This window comes from Mustela erminea, chromosome 9 (genome assembly GCF_009829155.1).
Source record: "Mustela erminea isolate mMusErm1 chromosome 9, mMusErm1.Pri, whole genome shotgun sequence".
Classification (NCBI taxonomy): Eukaryota; Metazoa; Chordata; class Mammalia; order Carnivora; family Mustelidae; genus Mustela; species Mustela erminea.
In genome coordinates, this window is record NC_045622.1 from 37,628,025 (window position 1) to 37,649,880 (window position 21,856).

Sequence of the window (21,856 nt, forward strand, 5' to 3'; positions counted from 1 at the left end):
TACACAGAGAATGTTCTCCTGCACAAACCCACAGACTCTGGCTCAAGTTCCTCATGACTCATCCTCCATGCACCCGTCTCCCCATCTCCACCGCTCCCCCAACACGGAGCTCCTAACTGTCTGTACCTCTTCTCTGCAGGATGCCGGTGTCTCCCATGTAGTGCGCCTCCCTGTCCTTGCAGTATCTGGACCCATCAGAGACAGAGCAATCCATCCCGAAGGCTGTGTTGCAGCCAACACCTCCGGAGGGAGTCCTCACCAGGCTTCCCGACGTTCCAGCAGAACACACTGGCTGTACATCAGCCCTTACTTTTGCCAGGAGACCCTGTTAGCAGTGAAAAGGCACCCAAACAGGTGCGAGTGCTAGCTCTGCCCCGTCTAACACTGCCCACCCAGGCTCCACTGGGAGCCTACTCTGCATCAGACACCACCGGCAGTAAGGGTAGAAAGGGGACTAAGACATAAAAGGTGTCCCCGGGACAGAGCTAAAATCCAAAGAGTGCCCCTATGTCCTCAGCTGCTAGCAAGGGTGCTGGACCAGGTCATCTCCGAGGTCTCTCTTGACTTGAACGCACTCTAGCTGTCTGATCCGTGGGATGGAGCTACGGGCTGGCCCCAGTCTGTGTGTGGCCGTGGACAAGCGTGGCCTCTCGGGGCCCTGTTCCCACATCCACAGAGCAAACAGGTGAGACTCCCACGTATCCACAGTTACCTTATGCAGCCACAGCGGAAGGCGTCCGGAATCACCTTGCAGGGAGCCCTGCTGAACAGCAGCCCAGCAGTAGGAATCCACAAAGGCAGCCTGCCGCCAGGAGAAGGAGCTTGGGGAGAAACAGCTTATCTGGGTACCTGAGAAGCAAAAACAGATGGTGCCAAATAAATGTGAGTGCAGGGTCTGGACCCGCCCCTCCAGCCCCAGGCCTCCCTCCCGTGTTAGTGGAGTCATGCGGTGCCATGCCAGGCAAAGGTCACAATGAAAACCCAGCGCCAAGGTTCGCACTTGGGCTGAGTATCTGAGAGATTTTCGGCCAACACAGGTGGTGAGGGCAGCTTGGGCTCTGCTGAGGAAGGCTCTGGAAAGAAGTGAAACCACCATATAAAAGAGAAAAAATGGCCGGGAAAAGAACCAGGGCCCAAAGCGTTGCAGGGAGACATGTACAGGACTGCTTGAATGCAGGTGAGGACTGAGAGAAGAGAGGGGTGATGGGGCAGGGGGAGCGGGAGGCGGAGGAGGGTCGGTCAGAAAATGGGACTAGCAGAGGAGTCCTTCAGAACACAGAAGTCAGGGCTTCAAGCCTGACGAAGGGAAGGCCAAAGGAAAGTCTGGTGATGGGCCACTGGAGGGCAAATCAGCAGTATTCTTTCTCCTCCAAGGAAAACAGCGGCACAGGCGAAAGCACAGCCCGAGTGGGAGTGCGCAGCCCCGCAGACAGGGGGCGGGTGCGGGGTGGGCGGAGGGAGACGTGGCGGAGCAGGTGCGCACGGCAGGTGCAGGGACCCGCGACTCAGGCCCAGAGCAGCTGCACCATCTTCCACTCCCCGCGTGGACAGAGATGCCACGTGCTTGGGCTCTGCTGCTGGTTCTATTCAAACCCAGCCCTGCCAATCACAGCTGGGTGGCCTCGGGTCACTTCACCTTCCTAAGCCACGGCTCTCCAAACGGACGCTGGCCTTGATGCCTGCGTTCTCCGTAGGCAGCCTGGTTCCCAGGAGTTGCTCAGTAAGCATTAGTTCTTCTGTACGAAATAACTAGCAAGTGCTGTTACTGCTTGAAAAGTAGGGGGCTGCCCACCCGAGACACAGGGGAAAGGGACGGTAGGAAGGCACCTGGGTGGACTTCCCTTGTCTCTGGGACAGAAAAAGACCCAAAGAGTCACCTCCCTCTGTGGAGGGGGAGGACTTTATACTTGTGGCAGGAGAGGGCAGTAAGTGGGGGAGGGGCGTTGTTGTCTAGGGAGCAGAGTCTGATGGTGGAGGAAGTACAATGGACCCAGAGCAGTCCCCCTTCATCGGGGACTTCTGTGCCCGGAGACATTAAGAAAGGACTTCTTAGGGGGCGCTTGGGTGGCTCAGTAGTTCAGTGTCTGCTTTCAGCTCAGTTCATGATCCTGGTCCTGGGATCGAGCCCCACATCCAGCTGGCTCCCTGCTCTGTGGGAAGCCTGCTTTCTCCTCTCCCACTCCCCCTGCTCGTGTTCCCTCTGTCTCTCTCTGTCAAATAAATAAATAAAATCTTTAAAAAAGAAAGGAAAAGAAAGGACTTCTTGGCAAGAGCACTTAGGGGAGATGGCTGTGAAAACTCACACACTATTCGAGAGTGTCTGACAATCGGGTACGTTCTTGCCAGATGGGAATGGCTTAGACATGAGTTGGGGGCAGGTCCTGGATTTCCAGGACCTTTCAATTCTCATATTCCATTGAACTTGAGTTCTTGCATTCTATAAAAATAGACTAGCCGGAACAGCGCAGAGCCATGGGGCTGACTTTACAAAGCTCTTGTGTTAGCATGACTTTGCTAAATGCTGCCCACACAGTCCTACCCACCAAGGCTGACCGAGCCCAGTGGCAGACACACGGGAGGCAGCCCCAGGGTTATAAATGGATGGGCAGCTGGCCCAGAGAAGAGTGTCCAAATGCTTGCTCATGAAAATGGGCCGTGCTGGCAGGAGTTCAGGAAGATCTGTCCACCCCGTGTATCCATGAGGTACAGTCCTCGCCATGCGCATAGCCAACACGTCGTAACATACTTTCTACAGGAGAGTGTGCAGCAAGTCCTGTCTTGAGACTTCCCAAACCTATCCCTATGTGCTGGCAGAAAACGGCAAAGCATAAATAACTGAACTGTTTATACCAAAGCTTTTGCAAAAGAGGAAGAAAGAAAACATAACTGAGTCTAGAGAGACAGAAATTACGGCGGCGCTGAGCTCAAAAGTAAACGCTCTTCGTCTGCAACGGAAGGTCAGAAGAAAAGATGACAGACAGCCAATATTCACGGGACACTAAGCAGCCCTTAACTCACTGCCTCACACTGAATCAGAGAGGGAGGGAACACGATGCCTTCTCTTCCTTTCGCCCTCAATGAAACTGAAGCTCAAAGTCACCCCTACCGGAGCTAGTGACTGGTGATGGCAGAATTTTAATCCCTCAGTCTCTTAAGCCCTCCCCTCTGGGCCAGTTGCTCCAGCGAGGGCACGCTGGAGAGGTCCCGGACCCAGCATCTGCAGGAAAGGAGGTGGTTTGGGAAAGGGGTCCCTCCAAGTGAGCACGAGGGGCAGAACTTTCTGGGAAGACTCAAGGACAAATGCAGGAAAGGAAACAGATCAAGCCCTGAGGGGTATTTCTGGGCCAGCTGTCAGAAACAAAGGAAGCCCAGAGCCAGGCAGCAGCTGGAGCCAAACTGATGGGAGTAATTGGAAAGGCAGAACAAGAGGGCCTGGGCTGTGCAGGTCCTGCACCTCTGCCTGGTCCTGGGCAGCAGACCAGCCTGGCTTCCGGGCACACACCTGCCAAGTGCTCAGCAGCCGCCGGAGCCTAGGATGCCGGGGACCTGGAGCGTCCTGACTCATCTCTCCAGACGTACTTCCACCACCTTCATCCCACTGAGTCTTCAAAATCATACACAGGCACCTAAGTATGGTGCTTTGTCTATTTTCCTACTGTGTCTAGTACAGAAAGCTTCTGGGTCCAAAAGAAAAAATAAAAAAGGGCACTGAACCAAATTAATTCACCAGGTCTCTGTTTTCCACACCCAAGACTGTTTCTTTCTTTATTTTTTTAAGAGAGGGAGGCGGGGTGGGAGGAGCAGAGGGAGAGGGAGAGAGAGCACCCAAGCAGGCCCCATGCCCGGTGAAGAGCCTGACGTGGGGCTGTAGCTCATGACCCCGAGACCAAAATCCAGAGTCAGATGCTTAACCAACTGAGCCACCCAGGCACCCCCCAAACCCAGCTTTTTAAAAAGAACCCCCCAAGGCAATAATTAGCCAAGACGGGCATAATCAAGTGTTATCTCGTCAAGGAGTTCTGAGTTCTGAGCCCCAGTGAGTTCTGAGCCCCAAGGCACTACCCATCCCTGCTAGAAAGAGCAGAATGAATGGTTTTCCCCTTCGGGGCCCAACAAATTAGACAGAGGCCCCATCAGTGCACAACACCCTCCCTAAATGGACAGGGAGAAGAGCTCATACCTAGCAACCTCTGGTCCAGGACGGGTGACCACAACACGGCACAGTCAAAGGGAACCCACAACCAAGCTGGCAAGCCTCAGACGGAACCTATGTGGCTGCTTTCATTCATTCAAGCGCTGATGGCTTAAAGAACAGAACAGAAAACGGGTTGCTAAGTGCAGAAGCAGAAGGAGAAAAGGAAGTTGGATGCAGACTTCCTTTTCTCCCACAGAACCATGGAGCCAGATTACACCCAGAAGAAAAGACTGGAGAACTAAGCAGCAGGCTGAGTGGTTCCTCTCCTGTGGTTGAGAACCCAGAAAGTACACCACAGGAATGAAGGGCTTGTATAAAGCTGGTGTAAAATCTGATGACTGTCCAGTGAATAACATTCCCATGACCTGGGTACCAGGGCAAAAAAGGCACGAAAAGAACTCAATGTTCCAGGAAAGATGCAAAGTAGGACTCCATATACCTACCTGTTATTTTCTTTTAAAACTTGTGACAGCTGGGGCACTTGGGTGGCTCAGTGGGTTAAAGCCTCTGCCTTTGGCTCAGGTCATGATCCCAGGGTCCTGGGATCGAGCCTCACATCGGGGTCTCTGCTCTGCAGGGAGCCTGCTTCCCCCTCTCTCTCTGCCTACCCTGTGATCTCTGTCTGTCAAATAAATAAATAAAATCTTAAAAAAGAAAAAAACTTTCTTTAAAAAAAAAACAAAACTTGTGACATCTGAGATTAACTCAAATACGCAGAATATTACAGAAAATAATAGGAGCGTATGTGATATGGTGAGTGCTATGAAATGTGTAAGCCTGACAATTCACAGACCTGTACCCCTGGGGCAAATAATACATTATATGTTAATAAAAATCTAAAAAAAAAAAAAAATAACAGGCACCCAGGAATTTAAAGCAATATTAACATTTTGCTGTATTTAACCATTTTCTTAAATTAAGCATTTTATTTTGATTTTTTTCACACCTACAGAGAAATTACAGGAATATTCCAATGATGTTCATCCATTGAAAGGAAGGAAATCCTGTCATTTGAAACATGGATGGACCTTGAGGGCATTCTGGTAAGTGACAAGTCGCACAGAGAAAGGCAAATACTGTATGATCTTGCTTAGATGTTTTATCCAGTAAAACCAAACTCCTAGAAACAGTCTGGTAGTTGCCAGAGGGGGAAGGTGGGGGTGAGGTACAGGAAACGGATGCAGGTGGTCGAAGGGTACAAACTTCCAGCTGTACGATAAGTTCTGTGGATGTAATATACAGCGTAGTGACCATAGTTAAAACTACAAAAACTGCTGCTAAGCAAATCTTTTTTTTTTTTTAAAGATTTTATTTATTTATTTGATAGACAGAGATCACAAGTAGGCAGAGAGGCAGGCAGAGAGAGAGAAAGGGAAGCAGGCTCCCTGCTGAGCAGATAGCCTAATGCGGGGCTCGATTCCAGGACTCTGGGATCGTGACCTGAGCCCAAGGCAGAGGCTTTAACCCACTAAGCCACCCAGGTGCCCCTGCTAAGCAAATCTTAAAAGTTCTCATCACAGGGGCGCCTGCGTGGCTCAGTTGATTAAGCCTCTGCTTTCAGTTCAGGTCATGATCTCAGAGTCCTGGGATCGAGCCCCACATCGGGCTCTCTGCTCAGCAGGAAGCCTGTTACCCTGTCTCTCTGCCTGCCTCTCTGCCCACTTGTGGTCTCTGTCAAATTAAAAAAAAAAAATCTTAAAAAAAAAGTTCTCATCACAAGAAAAAAGACCACATGAGGTCTGAGTAATAAACTTACTGCAGTAATTATTTTGCAATACATACATCTGTCAAATCATTATGTAGCATATTTTCAATTTATGCAATGTTATAGGGCAGGTGTAGCTCAGTACAACCGGAAAAATGCCATAACATTTATAAACACCATAAAATACGGTATCAGCATGAAAAAAGAACATTACAGTGAAATCACAAATAGTCACCCACTGTCAACATTCTGCCACATGTCCTCTCTAGACATGTGTACTTAATACATACATTTCTTTTTCTTCCTAAACCACCTGACAGTAGTTGCAATGGTTATGACCCTTTTTCTCAGAAATGTGTATTTTCTAAGAACAAAACATTCCTTTATGACCAGCCCAATTACTGATGATTTTTTTTAGAAGATGCAATACTGGGGTACCTGGTGGCTCAGTCGGTTAAGCATTTGCCTTCGGCTCAGGTCATGATCCTGGGGTCCAGGAATGGAGCCACAGGTTAAAGCCACTGCTTCTCCCTCTCCCTCTGCCTGCCACTCCCCCTGCTTGGGTGCTCACTCTTTCTCTGTCAAAAAATAAGCAAAACCTTTAAAGATGCAATACCGCTAACAGTATTCGGATCTTCCCAAGTCCCCTTTAGAGCAATCCTCTCCCCTCCAATCGGGCCCCAATCCTGCACCAGATGCCACATGTCTTCAGCCACCTTATCACCTTCTCCTGGAAGGGTTCCACAGCCTTTCTCTGTCATATGCAGCCGTAATGGGGGTGAAGGGCACAGGCCCTCTGCTCTGTGGGAGGCCCCCCGATTTCTGTCCATCTGATCATCTGTCCATGCTCTGACCAATGTCTGCATTACAGGCAGGATGCCCCCAGGAGGGTGCGGGTCCTTGGCAGGACTCCCTAGGAGGCACCTGGCATCGGTCTCCTCCAGGGCCAGTGACGTCACATAGGACGGCTACATGCTCAAGCTAACGTCAGGGCTCTTTGTCCCTGAGACAGACGTTGTCTATGTGGAGATCCCAGACTGTGCAAGTCTTTGGTTGCCCAGCAGGCTTGCACCTGGTGATGAGTCAGGCACTTCCACAGGGGTTGCACAGTGAGGGTTTTCCAACTTCATCCTTCCCTCTGTGTGTTGGTCAGCATTGTACTGGAGAGAGGAACTTCCCCTTCCCCCATTTCTAACCAGCTTCCGTGCCCTTTAACATGTGTCCTGTGGTTCCTGGGCACCCTGCACTTTGTGGCACAGATTTCTGGGTTCTTCTTGTACTTTTTCTGCCCCAGCCCTGCCACTGGTCCTGTCTTCAGGGAGCCCTTGGTTCCTTTTAGTAGGTAAAACAATTCCTAACCAGGATATGGATACAAGATGTGTTCACTGCTACTGGGGTGTCACTGCTCCTTGCTGCCTGCAACAGATGCAGCGAGGAAACCAGTGTGTGTGTGTGTGTGTGTGTGTGTGAGAGAGAGAGAGAGAGAGAGAGAAAGAGAGAGAGTGTGTGTGTGTGTGTGTGTGAGAGAGAGAGAGAGAAAAAGAGAGAGAGAGAGAGAGAGAGAGAGTGTGTGTGTGTGTGTGTGTGTGTTTATTCTAATTCCAGTATACACCCCTGGCCTCCTCCAGTCCGTAGTTGCATCTTCTATCTTCTACAGTGAGACTCCTAGATCCCAAATAGACCAACAGAGTTACCCATTTTCTCAATCTGAAAATGCACACAAACAATTTCAGAATTTTTAAAGCCAATGCACCTTCTGATGTTCATTTTAAAAGGCTTCCTCCGGATGCCATGTCAATAATTGCCCATCCAGGGTCAAGAACAGAAGCAGACACCAGTCAGGAGTCTGGCACAACAGCACAGCGGAGACACAGTCTGCAAAAGCAGACCCAGCGCACAGCGGCCTCAAGCCTCTTCTACTATTGCCTCTCGGGGCGGCGTGAGCCCAAAGGCACAGGGTGTGCGAAAGGAAGAGAAATGCAAAAGGCCAGACGGAAGGCAGAGAAAGAAACAAACACAAACATCTCTGCTATCTTGCCAGTGCTGTGTTAAAAAGAACAGGAAACTCACACAACATCTGTACCTAGAGCACTAACCAAACAGCAACGATCCCGGTAAAAACACGAGCATGATGACGGGGGCTGTAAGGAAGGCTGCTGAGTTAGCGCAACAAGACTAAAAAGCAAAACGCATGAAAACCAGAGGGAACTGCGTGACGGCACTTCTAAAACACGGCGCGTGGCCGGGGAGCCCAGAGGAAGAGCCTGGGGCGAGTGGGCACCATGGACACACCGAGACGGAAGAACAGAGGTGACCCCCCCTTTCCGCTGGCATTCCCCTGGGTGCTGAGCACATGCAAGCTACTTCCCATCACAGAATCGCCTGCGAAAGGAGGGCAGGAGTCATTTATTAAACACTACGATTAAGTAGGAATTAGAAGCTCTCGTTTAATCCCATAACAAGAGCGTACAGACTCTAACCAAGTTATCATTTGGTTCCATTCGTCTGAGGCAGAAATGAGGCTCCGAGTACCTTCCAAAGTCAGACAGCGGGTACTCGGTACAGGTGCGACACAATCCCAAGTGTGCGGGCCCCACTCTTTCCCGGGCATGACAGCAGCCCAGGAACGAGGGAGCAGTGGGGAGAGAGGGCGGAGGCAGGGCGGGGAAGCAGGGTGGAGGGGAGAAGGACAGGTGCGCAATGCCAGGCCAGCCAAAGACACAAGAAGCAGCAGGGAAGGGCCAGGTTCCGTGTCCCCAGCAGCCTGGGCCTGAGCTCTGAGTTCATGAGAAAGCGTCACCAAAAACCACAGGGCCAACAAACAGCCCCCCGGTGGCCAACGGCTGGTGAGTGAAGACCTACCGTAAGCACCTAATGCGGTTTTGTGCGGAGTAGGAAGACTGCTGGAGAGGTGCAGAAGAGGAGGCCACGGGCACAGACTTCGCTCAGCAGGAGTGGAGGCTGGGGGCACGGAAGGGAAGCGTCAGAGCAGAGACTGTACCACCACAAAGGCCACAGCGGCAACCGGACATGTGAGAGCCGGGATTAAGTTCTGGTGGCAAAGCCAGACTTGCCACACCTCTGCCAGAGGAAATGCGGTCTTGATTTATGCACTGTTAGAGGGTGCAGCACGGAAAAACGAGACGTCCTTTCAAAATGAACACGAGAAATGGATGCTGCCCCAAAAAGGAGGTCGGGGGTCTGAGATCAGCTTAAGAAAAATGCCAAAAGATACAGAGACACGTGTGCCTTTGTCACATCCTGTGTTACTTTCTTCAGTGTGCCTGGAAAGATCTGAATGGCACCTGTACTGGCTGGTTTACTTCTCGGTCTTATCTTCTCCAGCCCTAGAACACCTTTGCCCCCAAAGCCGGCTGTGGATCACTGAGATCTTAGATTTGATGGGGCCACAGCCTGAGACTCGACCCAATGTTAAGTCCCTCTGCCACCTCCTCACCCTCCGTGACGGCTTTGAAAAGGTAGCTTTTGGGGTTCTGGCAACAAAGGAACCTACTGTAAGAAGGCCTTTGGTGTCTCAATCCGGGAATATATCCGAGATTGGTGACTCCAATAAAATGAAAAGAACTTGGAACGACTGTTACTATTCTTTAGATAACTGGTCATGAGACTTCTTTGCAAATACAAAGACATTCTAAGTAGACCAACCCGGGTTTCAGGGCGAATGCTCTTTTCTCAAGAAACCCTAGAAAAGAAGAGACATTCAAGTTCCTCCAAGCTGGGTATTTAATGGCACAGGGCCTTTGTGGGAGCAGCACAGCAGAGAGAGCCATGGACCCCCACCCTCCCCAAGTGCTCTGTTCTTCCTGCATCTGTTCCAGGGCAACAGCACAAATGTTCTCCCTAAGTTACTCAGAATTCGTCGGTGAGCAAGGACTCACTGGGCATGACTATGTCCATGGTGATATGCGGGACATGGGGGATTCTAAGGTAAAAAAGACAAGGTCCCTGTCCTCGAAGCGCTTACAGCCCAGTGGAGGAGGCCAAGACAATGACACTAATGACTCAGAGACAGAGCAGACTGCATACAGGTAATGGCTAGGCTATGGCAGTTGTTCCCATTTGAAGGGAGGACGACCCAGGCTGGGGAACCAGCACAAGCAGATACTGGAGTCTTTCAAGTTCCCAGCTCATTATGAAGGGGAGCAGACCACTGTCCCTGGAACACAGAGCCCAGCCGGCATCAGGGAAAGGACGTCCTTGCAGACTTGATTCTGTGGTGCTGGCAGGGAGGGCTGGGCGGGGGGTGGGGGTGGTGGGGGAGCTGTGTTTTAATGTCCTTGGGGCTGTCCTCTGCACAGAGTGGTCCTGATGACCCGCAAAGGCCCAAGTGCTGGGGTGGGAAGGGCTAGCCGTGACCTTAGCAGAGCAGACCCCCCCTGCCGCCGACCCCAGCAGGAATGCAAGCGGTGGGGAGGAAGACCCAGAGCAGTGGGGCTCACACCCTGGCACAAGCGAGCAGTTTTGGTGCTGGATGCGAGCTTGCCCCGCTCCCCCTCCGCTGCTCCTCACTCTTCACTCTGGGATCAGAGCCGCTTTCTCACTGCGGTCCGCGGGCCCCTGGCCAGTTATCCGACCTCTGTGGCCCTTAGCTCCTCATCCGCTGGGGACACCTGTGCCAGGGTATGGTTAGCTGCCAATCTCCCCAAACAACTGCCCGGCCCCCGATGGGAGTCTGGTGCTCACTGGGCTGAGCAACCTCATCCTCACAGCCGTGTGAGATGGGCTCCATGATGCCCTGTGTCACTGAGGAGGAAACTGTGCGACAGAGAAGTTATGCAACTCGTCCAAGGTGGATGTGTCACCCGCCAGGATGAGCCCAGGCGGTCTGCCTCCAAAACTCACATCCTTTTTTTTTTTTTTTTTAAAGATTTCATTCAACTATTTGAGAGAGAAAGGGATAGCAAAAGATCGAGTGGGAGGAGGGGCAGGGTGGGAAGGAGAAGCAGGCTCCCCACTGAGCAGGGAGCCTGATGCGGGACTAGATCTCAGGACCCTGGGATCACGATCTGAGCCAAAGGCAGATGGTTAACTAAAAGCCGCCCAGGCGCCCCCAAAACTCACATCTTAAATGCTATCCCACAGTCTCTCAAAAGTGAACAACATGTAACTGTCTGGTAGGATTGAGGCTCGGCAAGCACTGTGCTCAGAGGACTAGCACACAGGCGGCGCAGGTCTGTGTTGGCTTCACAGGGTAAAGGAGTGTGACTCAAACAAAGTCCACCAGGAACGCTTCAAACCCAACAGTAAGAAAACAACTCAATTAACAATGGGCCCAAGACCTTAACAGGCACCGCACCAAAGAGGATGTGTAGATGGAAAATAAGTGCATGGAAAGGGTCTCCACATATGTCACCGGAGACATGCAAATCAAAACAGGGTACTGGGACCCGCCTATTATGATGGCGAAAATCTGGAACACTGACAATCCCAAATGTTGGCAGGAACATGGAGCAACAGGAATGCTCATTCACTGAGACCAGGAATGCAGTCTCTTACCAAACTAAACATACAGTTTTCACACCATCCGGCAATGGTGCTCCTTCGTATTTCCCCAAAGGACTTGAAAACTCATGCTGACGCACAAACTGCATGTGGCTATTTACAGCAGCTTTGCTTACAATCGCCAAAACTCAGAGGCAACCAAGAAGTCCTTCAGCAGGGAAACGGAGAAGCTGTGGTACACCGAGACAACAGGATAGCACTAAAACGAAATGAGCCATCCAGCTACAAAAAGGTGTGGAAGAATCCCAAATGTATACGACCAAGTGAAAGAAGCCAATGGGAACAGGCTGTACGGCTCCAACTCCATGAGACTGTGGAAAAGGCCAAAGTACAGACACAGGAAAACCAGCAGTGGTTGCCAGGGGTGTGGGGGTAGGGCTCGAATAAGCACAGCACACAGGACTTTCTGGGTAGCGAAAACACTCTGCACGACACCATAATGATGGACACATGTCACTCACGGTTCTTCCAAGCTCACGGAATACACGACTCTTGGGGATAATGTTGATGAGGGGGAGGGCCAGGCATGGGGGGGCAGGGGCTATCTAGCAGATCTCCCGACCTCCCGTCAGTTTCGCTTTGAACAAAAAAACGCTCTAAAAAAGTAAAGCCTTCATTACAAAATGCAAGCATGTGTGCGTATCTGTGCACACTCAGGAGCTGTTAACCCTGGTCCGAACGACAGCAGGGGAAGGAAGGCATTCAGCGCAGTGGCAGGTGGCATTTCCTTCTGTGGGCCCCCCTCTGGGGCCCAGGCCAGGCCTGCCCAGAACTGCAGCTTTCACAGGCACGTCCACCGCAAAAGGGGCTTCCTGCTGGTGGGTGATGAGCGCCAACTGCTGGCCACCCTCCCCCCAGGACCAGGCTTCCACGGCTGTTTGCGCCCACGCCTTCCTCTCCACCCCAGGCTAGGCCAGGCTTCCAAAGTGCCCACAAAGCCACTGCCCCCCACTCCCAACAGAGCCACTGCCGGGGACCAGCTTGGGTCCTTCCCAGAGGGGCTCCCGCATCCCAGGAGAGGCAAGCGAGCCCCCACGTGCTCACAGAGCACCTGGCGGTGGCCCCCAGTTAACTCTAATAAGCCATCTACCCAAAGTACCACGGCAGAGTCCAGGAGCCCTATAACCGTCCCTGTCCTTCCAGGGCCACAGAGACCATCGGTCCCCCAAGTTCCCTGCAGTCGCCCCTGACCAGCGTCTCCGCAAGGCCAGGCCATTCTCACGGTGCACCTGGGGTGAGGTTTTAAAATGCCTCCCAGATTACATCGCGTAGACCTAAAAGCCCTCTGACCGCTAAAAATGTTCTGGATGAACTTGACCATCCAAACGCTGCAGGCATGCCACGACCGGGCCGCTGCCCACCTCTCACATGGGCGCCCTCACTCTTCCCCCTCCTTCCACAGGCCCCAGGAACCTGGACTCTGTCCTCTTCCCCCGAGAAACCACGTCCGCTTTTCCCCAAGAGGCTTCACACAGGCTGAAGGACAACTCAGGCCTAAAGCCATCCCCAATGGCCCGCACTGGCTGAGGCTCCCCCACTCCAGAACACTTCTCACAGCCAGCAGCAGGTGGCAGTCCCTGGAAAGCCATTCCCCTACCCCCAGGCCGGGCCGCAAGCTGCCTTCTTCAGCCAGAGCTCCTGGTGCACTGGACTGGCCCCACAGAGCACCAGAAGGATGAGAAGGCGACTTCCTTGGGGTCGAGAGGTGCGAAAGAGTCACGACCTTAAGAAGAGGCATGACCCACAGCGCCCAAGTCAGGAGGGGCCTGGAGGGCATCTGGTAATAATTTTAGTCCGCCGTCCTCCCGTTGCAAGGCTGACAGTGGGTCTCAGCCAGATGCCCTCCGGGCACACGTGCTCCACACAGGGGCTCCTCACTAGGAAGCAGTAACGGTGTTCCTTCCCTTCTTCACACGGCACCAGCTTTCCGCTCGGGAATTCACTGTGTGCGACAAAGGGGCGCCTGGGTGGCTCAGTGGGTTAAAGCCTCTGCTTTCGGCTCAGGTCATGATCCCAGGATCCTGGGATCGAGCCCCACATCGGGCTCTGTGCTCAGCAGGGAGCCTTCTTCCTCCTCTCTCTCTGCCTGCCTCTCTGCCTACTTGTGATCTCTGTCTGTCAAATAAATAAATAAAATAAAAAATCTTAAAAAAAAATTTTTTTAAAAATTAAAAAAAATAAAATAAATAAAAAAAATTTAAAAAAAGGAAACCGAAAGCATAAAGGCTTAGGGAGACTGAAAAGGAAGGATGCCTTGCTGTGAAGAAGGATTTCAACATCATCAGACTCTCCTTCCTCTAAGGGACACGGCGGGAGGGACAGGAGCCTCGTGAGCCACTCCTGGGTCTGAGCCTCCCAGGCCCGTCTCAGGAGCACCTAAGCAGGAGGGCGAGCTGGGGAGAAGCTCGAGGCCTCTCATCTCAGCTGTGCTGGTTGATGGCTCAACACGACATTGCAAAACACCTCCAGACTGCAGAAGCCTAATGTACCCCACCTGCGGTGCCAACCAGCACATACGAAACTGGAAGCTGGCCTCCTTCCACATACTCTCTCACTTGACAGGCATCATTTTCTGTTTTGCAAAGAAAACCCGGTCAAAGGAGAGGTGAGCCTCCCCGAATGAGGGAACAGAACTTCTCTGCTTTCTGAAACCCTAAGAACTTTACACGTGATCATCGAATGCGCAGCACATGTTAACATTTAAAAGAAAGGCTTTCGAAAAAACATCTTTACAGTTCCCAATAGATATTTGCTAGTTTTGCTCGTTAACCAAACGTAAGCAAACTTAAGAGAGGAAAACGTCGGGTTTTTTTTGTTTGTTTTGTTTTTGTTTTTTTTAATTTCAGCTTAAAACACATACAAAGAAATAGTTAAGATAGCCTGGGGATGGGGGAGATTTCATAAGGCAATGATAACCAGCTGAGACATTTTGGGCTCCCTAAGATCAGATACACCCAAAAGCATGAGTAGATAGGCTGGAAAGAATGAGCAGCCCCTGAACACTGCAAAGGGTTATAGCCAGAGCCCAAAACCACATCTTATGAAATCTCGGTGCAAATAGGGAACTACAAACCAAAACAGTGAGATGCTGTTTTAATGAGAACAGTGAAGAGAAAACTCTGAAAACATCAAGCGTGAGTAAAGCAGTGGGGCAGGCCAGCTCCCCTCCATTGCTGGTAAGAGCGTCAGGTGATATTCCGGGAGCGCCTGCAAGTACATTTTACGTTTGGAATGTGCCCACTCTGCTCCTCTGACTGCCAATTCCACCCTCCCGTTTGACCCTGGAGCAACGGGTCTCCAAGTGCGGTCTGGAACCTGAGACTCTCCCAGGAAGCTTGTGATGGTAAGCCTATTTTCACAGTAACACTAGGTTTTATTTGCTTCTTAGTCTCATTCTCTTATGAGCTTATACAGTGGAGTTTCTAGAGGCTACTCACATGGGATATTACCACATAAATAAAAAGCAGATGTGAGAGTCAGTGGTCTATTAAGTCAGACAGTAAGAAGATTTGGTACAAATGAAAAACAATGCCACTCTTACAAAGTTCTTGTCTTTGAAGTTGTTTTTAAAAATATGTATGTTGACTTAATTTCCCCAGTTTTAATTTTCAACATGAAAAATACCAACAGATACAATCCACAAAGAAAAGTTCTTTGGAATCTTTAAGAGAATTTACGAGTGTGAAATGTAAAGGGGTCGCGAGACCAAAAAGTCCGAGAACCACTGATCTAGAGAAACACATTTTACATGAGGAAGCACGTCCAAGGACACTCCTGAACCACTGCGTACAGTAGGAAAATGCAGAATGAACGTACCTGACCCCTAACAGAATGGTTAATTGAACTGGGGCGTAGTCATACTGTGGAAAATTACTCCACGCCTAAAAAGAATGAGGCAGATCTACATGCACCAACATGAAAAGATCTCCAGGACACACTGCAGATAAATGCACAAATTGCAAGCAAGTAATACACGGCATAATATTTTGTTAAAAATTTAATAATAATAAGGGGCGCCTTGGGTGGCTCAGTGGGTTAGGCTGCTGCCTTCGGCTCAGGTCATGATCTCAGGGTCCTGGGATCGAGTCCCGCGTCGGGCTCTCTGCTCAGCGGGGAGCCTGCTTCCCTCTATCTCTCTCTCTCTGCCTGCCTCTCCGTCTACTTGTGATCTCTCTCTGTCAAATAAATAAATAAAATCTTTAAAAAAAAAATTTAATAATAATAAAATACAAGTAAAATCCTGTTTTTCCACAGGAACCCAGAGCGGCCTAAAACACTAACAAACAGTAAAGGTAGTTACCTCTGAGAAAGAGACCAAGGGTAGGTGTGTCCAAAAAAGGGCAGGGCTTTAATTTTCTTACTGCCTGAACTTGAACACAGACACACACACACACAGACTTACAGACACGTGGCAAATTAAAATTTTGTATGGAGGAAGCTGCCTCCACTATCATACCAGCGGCAGGTGGTGGGACCGACTTGGGCTGGTTGGAGCAGGCCACAGCCTGTCTCACCGGCCATAACCTGTCCCATCCGTGGAGGCACTGAGGCAACAGACAGCCTATTCATCCTTCCTCCTGGAATATTCACTGCTTTCCAAACCAATTTCGAAGTTGTAATTCTTCTCAGAACCCATTCATAATCAATTACAACTTCCTGTAATCACAAAGACAGTAGTCATAGCAGTGATCAAAATACAGAAGGTTAAGTAGCCTTAATAACACCCCGAAATGTAGCAATGTATGGGTTCTTATAACTAGCAAAAAGAAATGTGTCCAGGGGTTGGGATAACCTGACAAGTTCCCAATAGGATCCCAGTAAGGGACCTGATGGTAATGATCGTCTTCCTATAATTCAGTAGCATTCTAAATATTCACTGTATCGTAAGGAATTTATCTGCAACAATCTGAGCTAGGCAAGTGGGATACTTCAACTACGAGCTATGCCTTGGACTCCTTGCTCATGGTTCCAGATTCCCTGATTTTATTTATTTAATTTACCCAGGTATCTCCTTATATCTAGAAACAAGCCAGGATGAAAGCAGTAACAGGATGGTGTGGTATTTTATGAGAATTAATAGAACACTGGAACAATACAAACAGCTCTAAAACAGGCTAAGTCACATAAGAGTTCATAATAAAAAAACCACTGTAGACCCATGGGTAAGTAACAGATACCTCAGCAAAGAACAACAGAGAAATTATCAGCTAAAGCCTTGACTTACACCATCAGAAAACCAAAGCAGACTAAAGAGGTAAATGTTAAAATCATCGAAGATAATTAGAAGAAAACTAAATGGATGTTTAACTGTCCTAAGGAGGAGCTACACTGGTCTAATGAAAACGGAATTGAAGAAATAAAAAAATGAGAAGATGGGACTGTTTTGACAACTTAAAATAATACCTGCTCATCAAAACCAACCACAGCCACAATTCAAAGATAACTGGCAACTGGAAAGGAAGGTATCTACCATAAAGGACAGTCTCCAAGTATGTGAAACTATGTTAGCTCTTAGTTAATAAAATCCACTGAGAAACCAACAACCCCTTTGAAAGACAAGCAAAAGACAAGAACAATTCAGAGAATTATGCAAATGGTAAAAGTACTTATGGAAAAACGCTCAATGCCGTAACCAAATAAATGTGACCTGAAATGATGGCGGACCTTTATCCATCTACTAAACTGTCAAGGACAGTCACCACCTGCCGTGGACAGAAGGGAGATGGGCTCTCTTCCTGCTGGTGGAAGTGGTGGGGACGATCCTTCTGGAGGGTGGCCTGCCATACGGAGTCCTGAAAATGTGCACATCGGCCTCATAATTACATACACGATTTGCTGAAATACTGAAATCTTCATAGGGAAGAGGGTTCTGTTCAGGTATATTCCCCACAGTGCTATTTATATCAGCGAAAACACTGTGAAAGGGCTACACTTTGATACTCCGATTCAATGTTCAATTTTATAGACAACAAAAAGCAAGTTTAAGAATATGGTAAGGTTGGGGGCGGGGGATGCCTGGGTGGCTCAGTCTGTTGGGCGTCTGCCTTCGGCTCAGTCATGATCCCAGGGTCCTGGGATCAAGCACCACATTGGGCTCCCTGCCCACAGGGAGGCTGCTCTCCTTCTCCAACCTGCTTGTGCTCTCTCTATCTCTAATAAAAATAAATAAAATCTTAAAAAAAAAAAAGAATATGGTAAGATGGCTCTGATTTAATGTTTGATTTTTGTTAAGAAGTAAAGCTGTCAGCTATCTATACATAAAAAGCCTCAGGGGGAAATACACCAAGCTGTAACAGTGGCTATCTCTAGTGGTGAGAAAAAGCAATCCAAGGAAGCAATTGGCAGAAAAAGGGCTTATGTGTTTTTTTTTTTTAAAGGATTTTGCTAATCCAAACTTGGAATCTGCAAACGTTCCAAGATGTACTTTCATTTTTTGCTAGTGGTGGAAATTCCATCTATTAGGAAAGAACAGACTTTCTCCCAGTTTCATTTTCCTTTCTTCTTTTTTTCTTGGGGCATGGGTGGGGAGACACAGGAAAGGGGGTAATCATCAAACAGGGCTCTTCTATTTAGTAGGTCTCTTCAAGTCAGGGGACAGGGTACGCTGAAACCAAAGAAAGAATGCCTTCCTGTCAACTGCACACAGGGGTTCCTTTTTTTCCACCTCCTCGCCAACTTGTTATTTTTTTGTTTCTCTGATTTTAGCCATTGTGGCAGGTACAAGGTAATGCCTCATCGTGGTTTTTATTTGCCCTTCCCTGATGCTGAGTGATGCTGAGCATGTTTTCATGTGTCTGTTGGCCACATGGATGTCTTCTTTGAAGAAATGTCGGTTCATGTCTTCTGCCCATTTTTAATCAGACTGTTCTTTTTGAGGGGTGTTGAGTTGTATAAATTCTTCATGTATTTTGGATATTAACCTCTTAACAGATATATCATTTGCAAATATCTTCTCCCATTCGGCACGCTGTCTTTTTGTTTTGTTGATAGTTTTCTTGTCTGAGCAAAAGCTTCTTATTTTGATGTAATCCCAATAGTTTATTCTTGCTTTTATTTCCCTTGCCTTAGGAGACATACCTAGAAAAATGTTGCTATGGCTGATGTCAAAGAAGTCACTGCCTATGTTCTGTTCAAGAATTTTTATTATTTCAGGTCTCCCATTTAGGTCTTCAAACCATTTTGAGCTTATTTTTGTGGATGGTGTTAGAAATTGGCTCAGTTTCACTCTTTTGCACATAGCTGTCCAGTTTTCCCACCACCATTTATTGAAGACCTTGTCTTTTCCCCATTGTAAAACTGACACACTCGCTATGCGAAACAGTATGGAGGGTCCTCCAAAAACTAAAAATAAAAGTGTCATATGATCCAATAATTCCACTATTGGGTATCTGCCCAAAGAAAACAAAAACAATAATTTGAAAAGATATACATACCCCTATGTTTACTACAGCATCGTTTACAATAATTAAGTTATAGAAGCAACCCATGTGTTCACCAACAGATGAATGGATAAAGATGCACACGTGCGTGCACACACACACACACACACACACACAGGAATATTATGTAGCCATAAGAAAGGAAGAGCTCTTACCCCTTCTGACAACATGGATGGACCTGGCTAAGTTCATTAAGCTAAGTGAAATAAATCGGACCAAGAAAGACAAATGCCCTATGACTTCACTCAGATGTGAAATCTAAAAAACAAAGGAATAAACAAATAAAAAGAACAACACACCTATAAATACAGAAAACAAACTGTTGCCAGAGAGAAAAGGGTTGGGGGGAGTGGCAAAATGGGTGAAGGGGAATGGGAGACAGGGTTCCAGTTATGGAATGAATAAGTCACAGGAAGAGAAGGTACAACACAGGGAATACAGTCAATGATGCTGTAATTGCAAATCACTATGTTGTACACCTGAAACTAACATAACACTGTATGTCAACTCTACTCAAATAAAAAAATTAAAAAAAAAAAAAAGAAAAAGAAAACAGACCAAATGCTGCTTGGGTAAGTTCTAGTTATTTTATTTTCTTTATTTTATTTTTTTAAAGATTTTATTTATTTATTTGACAGAGAGAAAGAGAGCATGTGCACAAGCAAGGGGAACAGCAGGCAGAGGGAGAGGGAGAAGCAGGCTCCCTGCTGGACAGAGAGCCCCATGTGGCGATCGATCCTAGGACCCTTGGATCACGACCTGGGACGAAGGCAGACGCTTAACCCACTGAGCCACCCAGAGCCCCAAGTTCTAGTTATTTAAAAAAAAAACTGGTCTCATCATTACTAAATGTTTGCTTATCTTCTCTCAATTCATATTCCTTGCTCTATTATTGTTATTCTAATCAGTTCCAATGACACTATAGAGGGTTTCCAAATATTTTTTACAATTTTTTTTTTAAGATTTTATTTATTTATTTGACATGGAGAGAGAGATCACAAGTAGGTGGAGAGGCAGGCAGAGAGAGAGAGGAGGAAGAAGGCTCCCCACTGAGCAGAGAGCCCAACGCAGGGCTCGATCCCAGGACCCTGGGATCATGACCTGAGCCAAAAGCAGAGGCTTTAACCCACTGAACCACCCAGGTGCCCCCAATTTTTGACAATTTTTAAAAGACTAACTCTTTGAAGATCCATAAAATTCCATCTTGCAGATAATATAATAATTGACACTCAGGACCAGTCCTACCACATGGCTGATCATCTGCTCATCCACACATTGTTGAATGTCTACTATGTATCAAGTTTTATGCTGGAAACTAGGGATAGAGCAGTCAACCAGCCAGAGGACAGATGGTTCCTGCCCTCAATGAACTTAGAGTGTGGTGGGGAGACAGTAACTGCAACTTACAGTTAAGAGCTTAGAAGGAACCCTACAGTGTGTTATGAGACTACTTGAGTCTAATAAATGTTGCAATTTTTTTCTGGGAAGAAGCTCATCCTTAAAACTGAAAGCACATTGCAGTGCCTCTCCTGATCTTCTGACAGAGTAACACCAAGAGGGAGTTAGCGGTGGAGCCATACAAGGTGTTTTTTTTTTTTTTTTGTACTTATTTCCAATAATAATTCAGGAATCCGAAACTATCCTGGAAAATTATTTCATCCTGGAAGCTGATACTGGTCTCTTCTTCCCTTTCAATGTTGAGAGGAGGGAAGTATTTACAAAGACTTATGTACAAACAAGGCTTGTGTGTAATGGCAGAAAGCTGGAAAGAACCTAAATGGGCCTCACTGAGAGAGTGCTTCGATGAACTATGGTGAGAACATTCTACACTCTTCAAGAACACGGATGGAGTCAGAGAAGGACAAATACCCTACGATTTCATTCATATGTGGAGTTTAAGAAACACAGACACAAGGAGATAAACAAAAAAGACACTCTTAAATACAGAGGAGAAACTGGCTCTGCCAGAGGTGGGGTGGGTGAGGGGCCGGGTGAAGGGGTGAGTAACGGATGCAAGTGCTGAATCCTTATAGCGTTCACCGGAGACTAACATGCCACTGCAAGTTAATCACACTTCAGTTAGAAAAACAGCCAGTAATGCCCATGTCCTAACATGGAAGGCTCTCCAAAACACCCCAAGTGGGAAAAAGCAAACCATTAAGTTTGACTCACTTTGTTTTCTAAAAGAACATGTATACACGGCATACTAACGAACGAAAGGGAACGTTAAGGCTGTACCAAGCATCCATAGTGGTTACCTCCGGCACAGGGCGAGGGAGGCTCAGGCACCATTTATCACAAGAATGTATTTAGGTACTATCTGTACAATAAAAATACCAGGGTAAAAAAGAAAAAAAAAAACACCTCACAAAAATTAACCCAGAAAAACCGTACCCTTCAGTAGCCTCTCCCGAGTGCAGGAGACACAAAGGAACTGGAAGCAGCTGTGGAAGCAGCTGCAGTTGTCACCTGTTCTTTGGCTTGGGGGGAGTGAGAGGGAGGGAGAGGGAGACTGGCTAACCACTACCCTGTAAAACTGTGGAGCCAAGAACTGTGGGCGCTTGCCAAGGAGGTGGGGGGCTGCAGGGAGCAAAGGCTCCCAGGGCAAGACAAAACACCCTTTCCCAGGGGTCTGCCGGCTGTGCCACTGCTCGTTCCGTCCAGCCACACTGGCTCCGGGCAAGAAGCATCCTGGCAGAAGGCAGGGGCTCTCCTCTTCCAAGGCCTCCTGACATGCCAGGTCAGGGCAGCAGAGAAGCAAAGCCGTCCCTCAGAAGGAAACCATCAGCATCAGACCCTGAACAGTCCTGAGCCAAGGGCACGGCCGACCCTGCCAAAGACTCCCAGAACATGAATCCCACTCATGTTGAAAGGCAGCACACTTAGGGCATCTGTTTCTTCAATAGTTTGGATAAATCTGCTTAAAGTCTTGGAGCGTAAAGGCCATGCAGTCTACCCATGCTGCTATTCTCCTTTGTTTGTTTGTATTTTAAG

The 21,856-nt window shown here is 48.4% G+C and overlaps 1 protein-coding gene across 2 annotated transcripts in view; it reads right to left on the reverse strand.

Annotated features, from left to right (window-relative positions):
• Positions 1-21,856, reverse strand: part of PANX1 (pannexin 1) — a 45,164-nt gene that overhangs the window by 17,458 nt on the left and 5,850 nt on the right. For both annotated transcript variants that reach the window (XR_004289179.1, XM_032358247.1), the window contains exon 2: positions 713-849. Coding sequence is in view for 1 of the 2 variants with exons in the window: in XM_032358247.1 (XP_032214138.1) it covers positions 713-849 (137 nt within the window). In the remaining variant the exon portion in view is untranslated. The remainder of the gene's footprint in view (positions 1-712; positions 850-21,856) is intronic.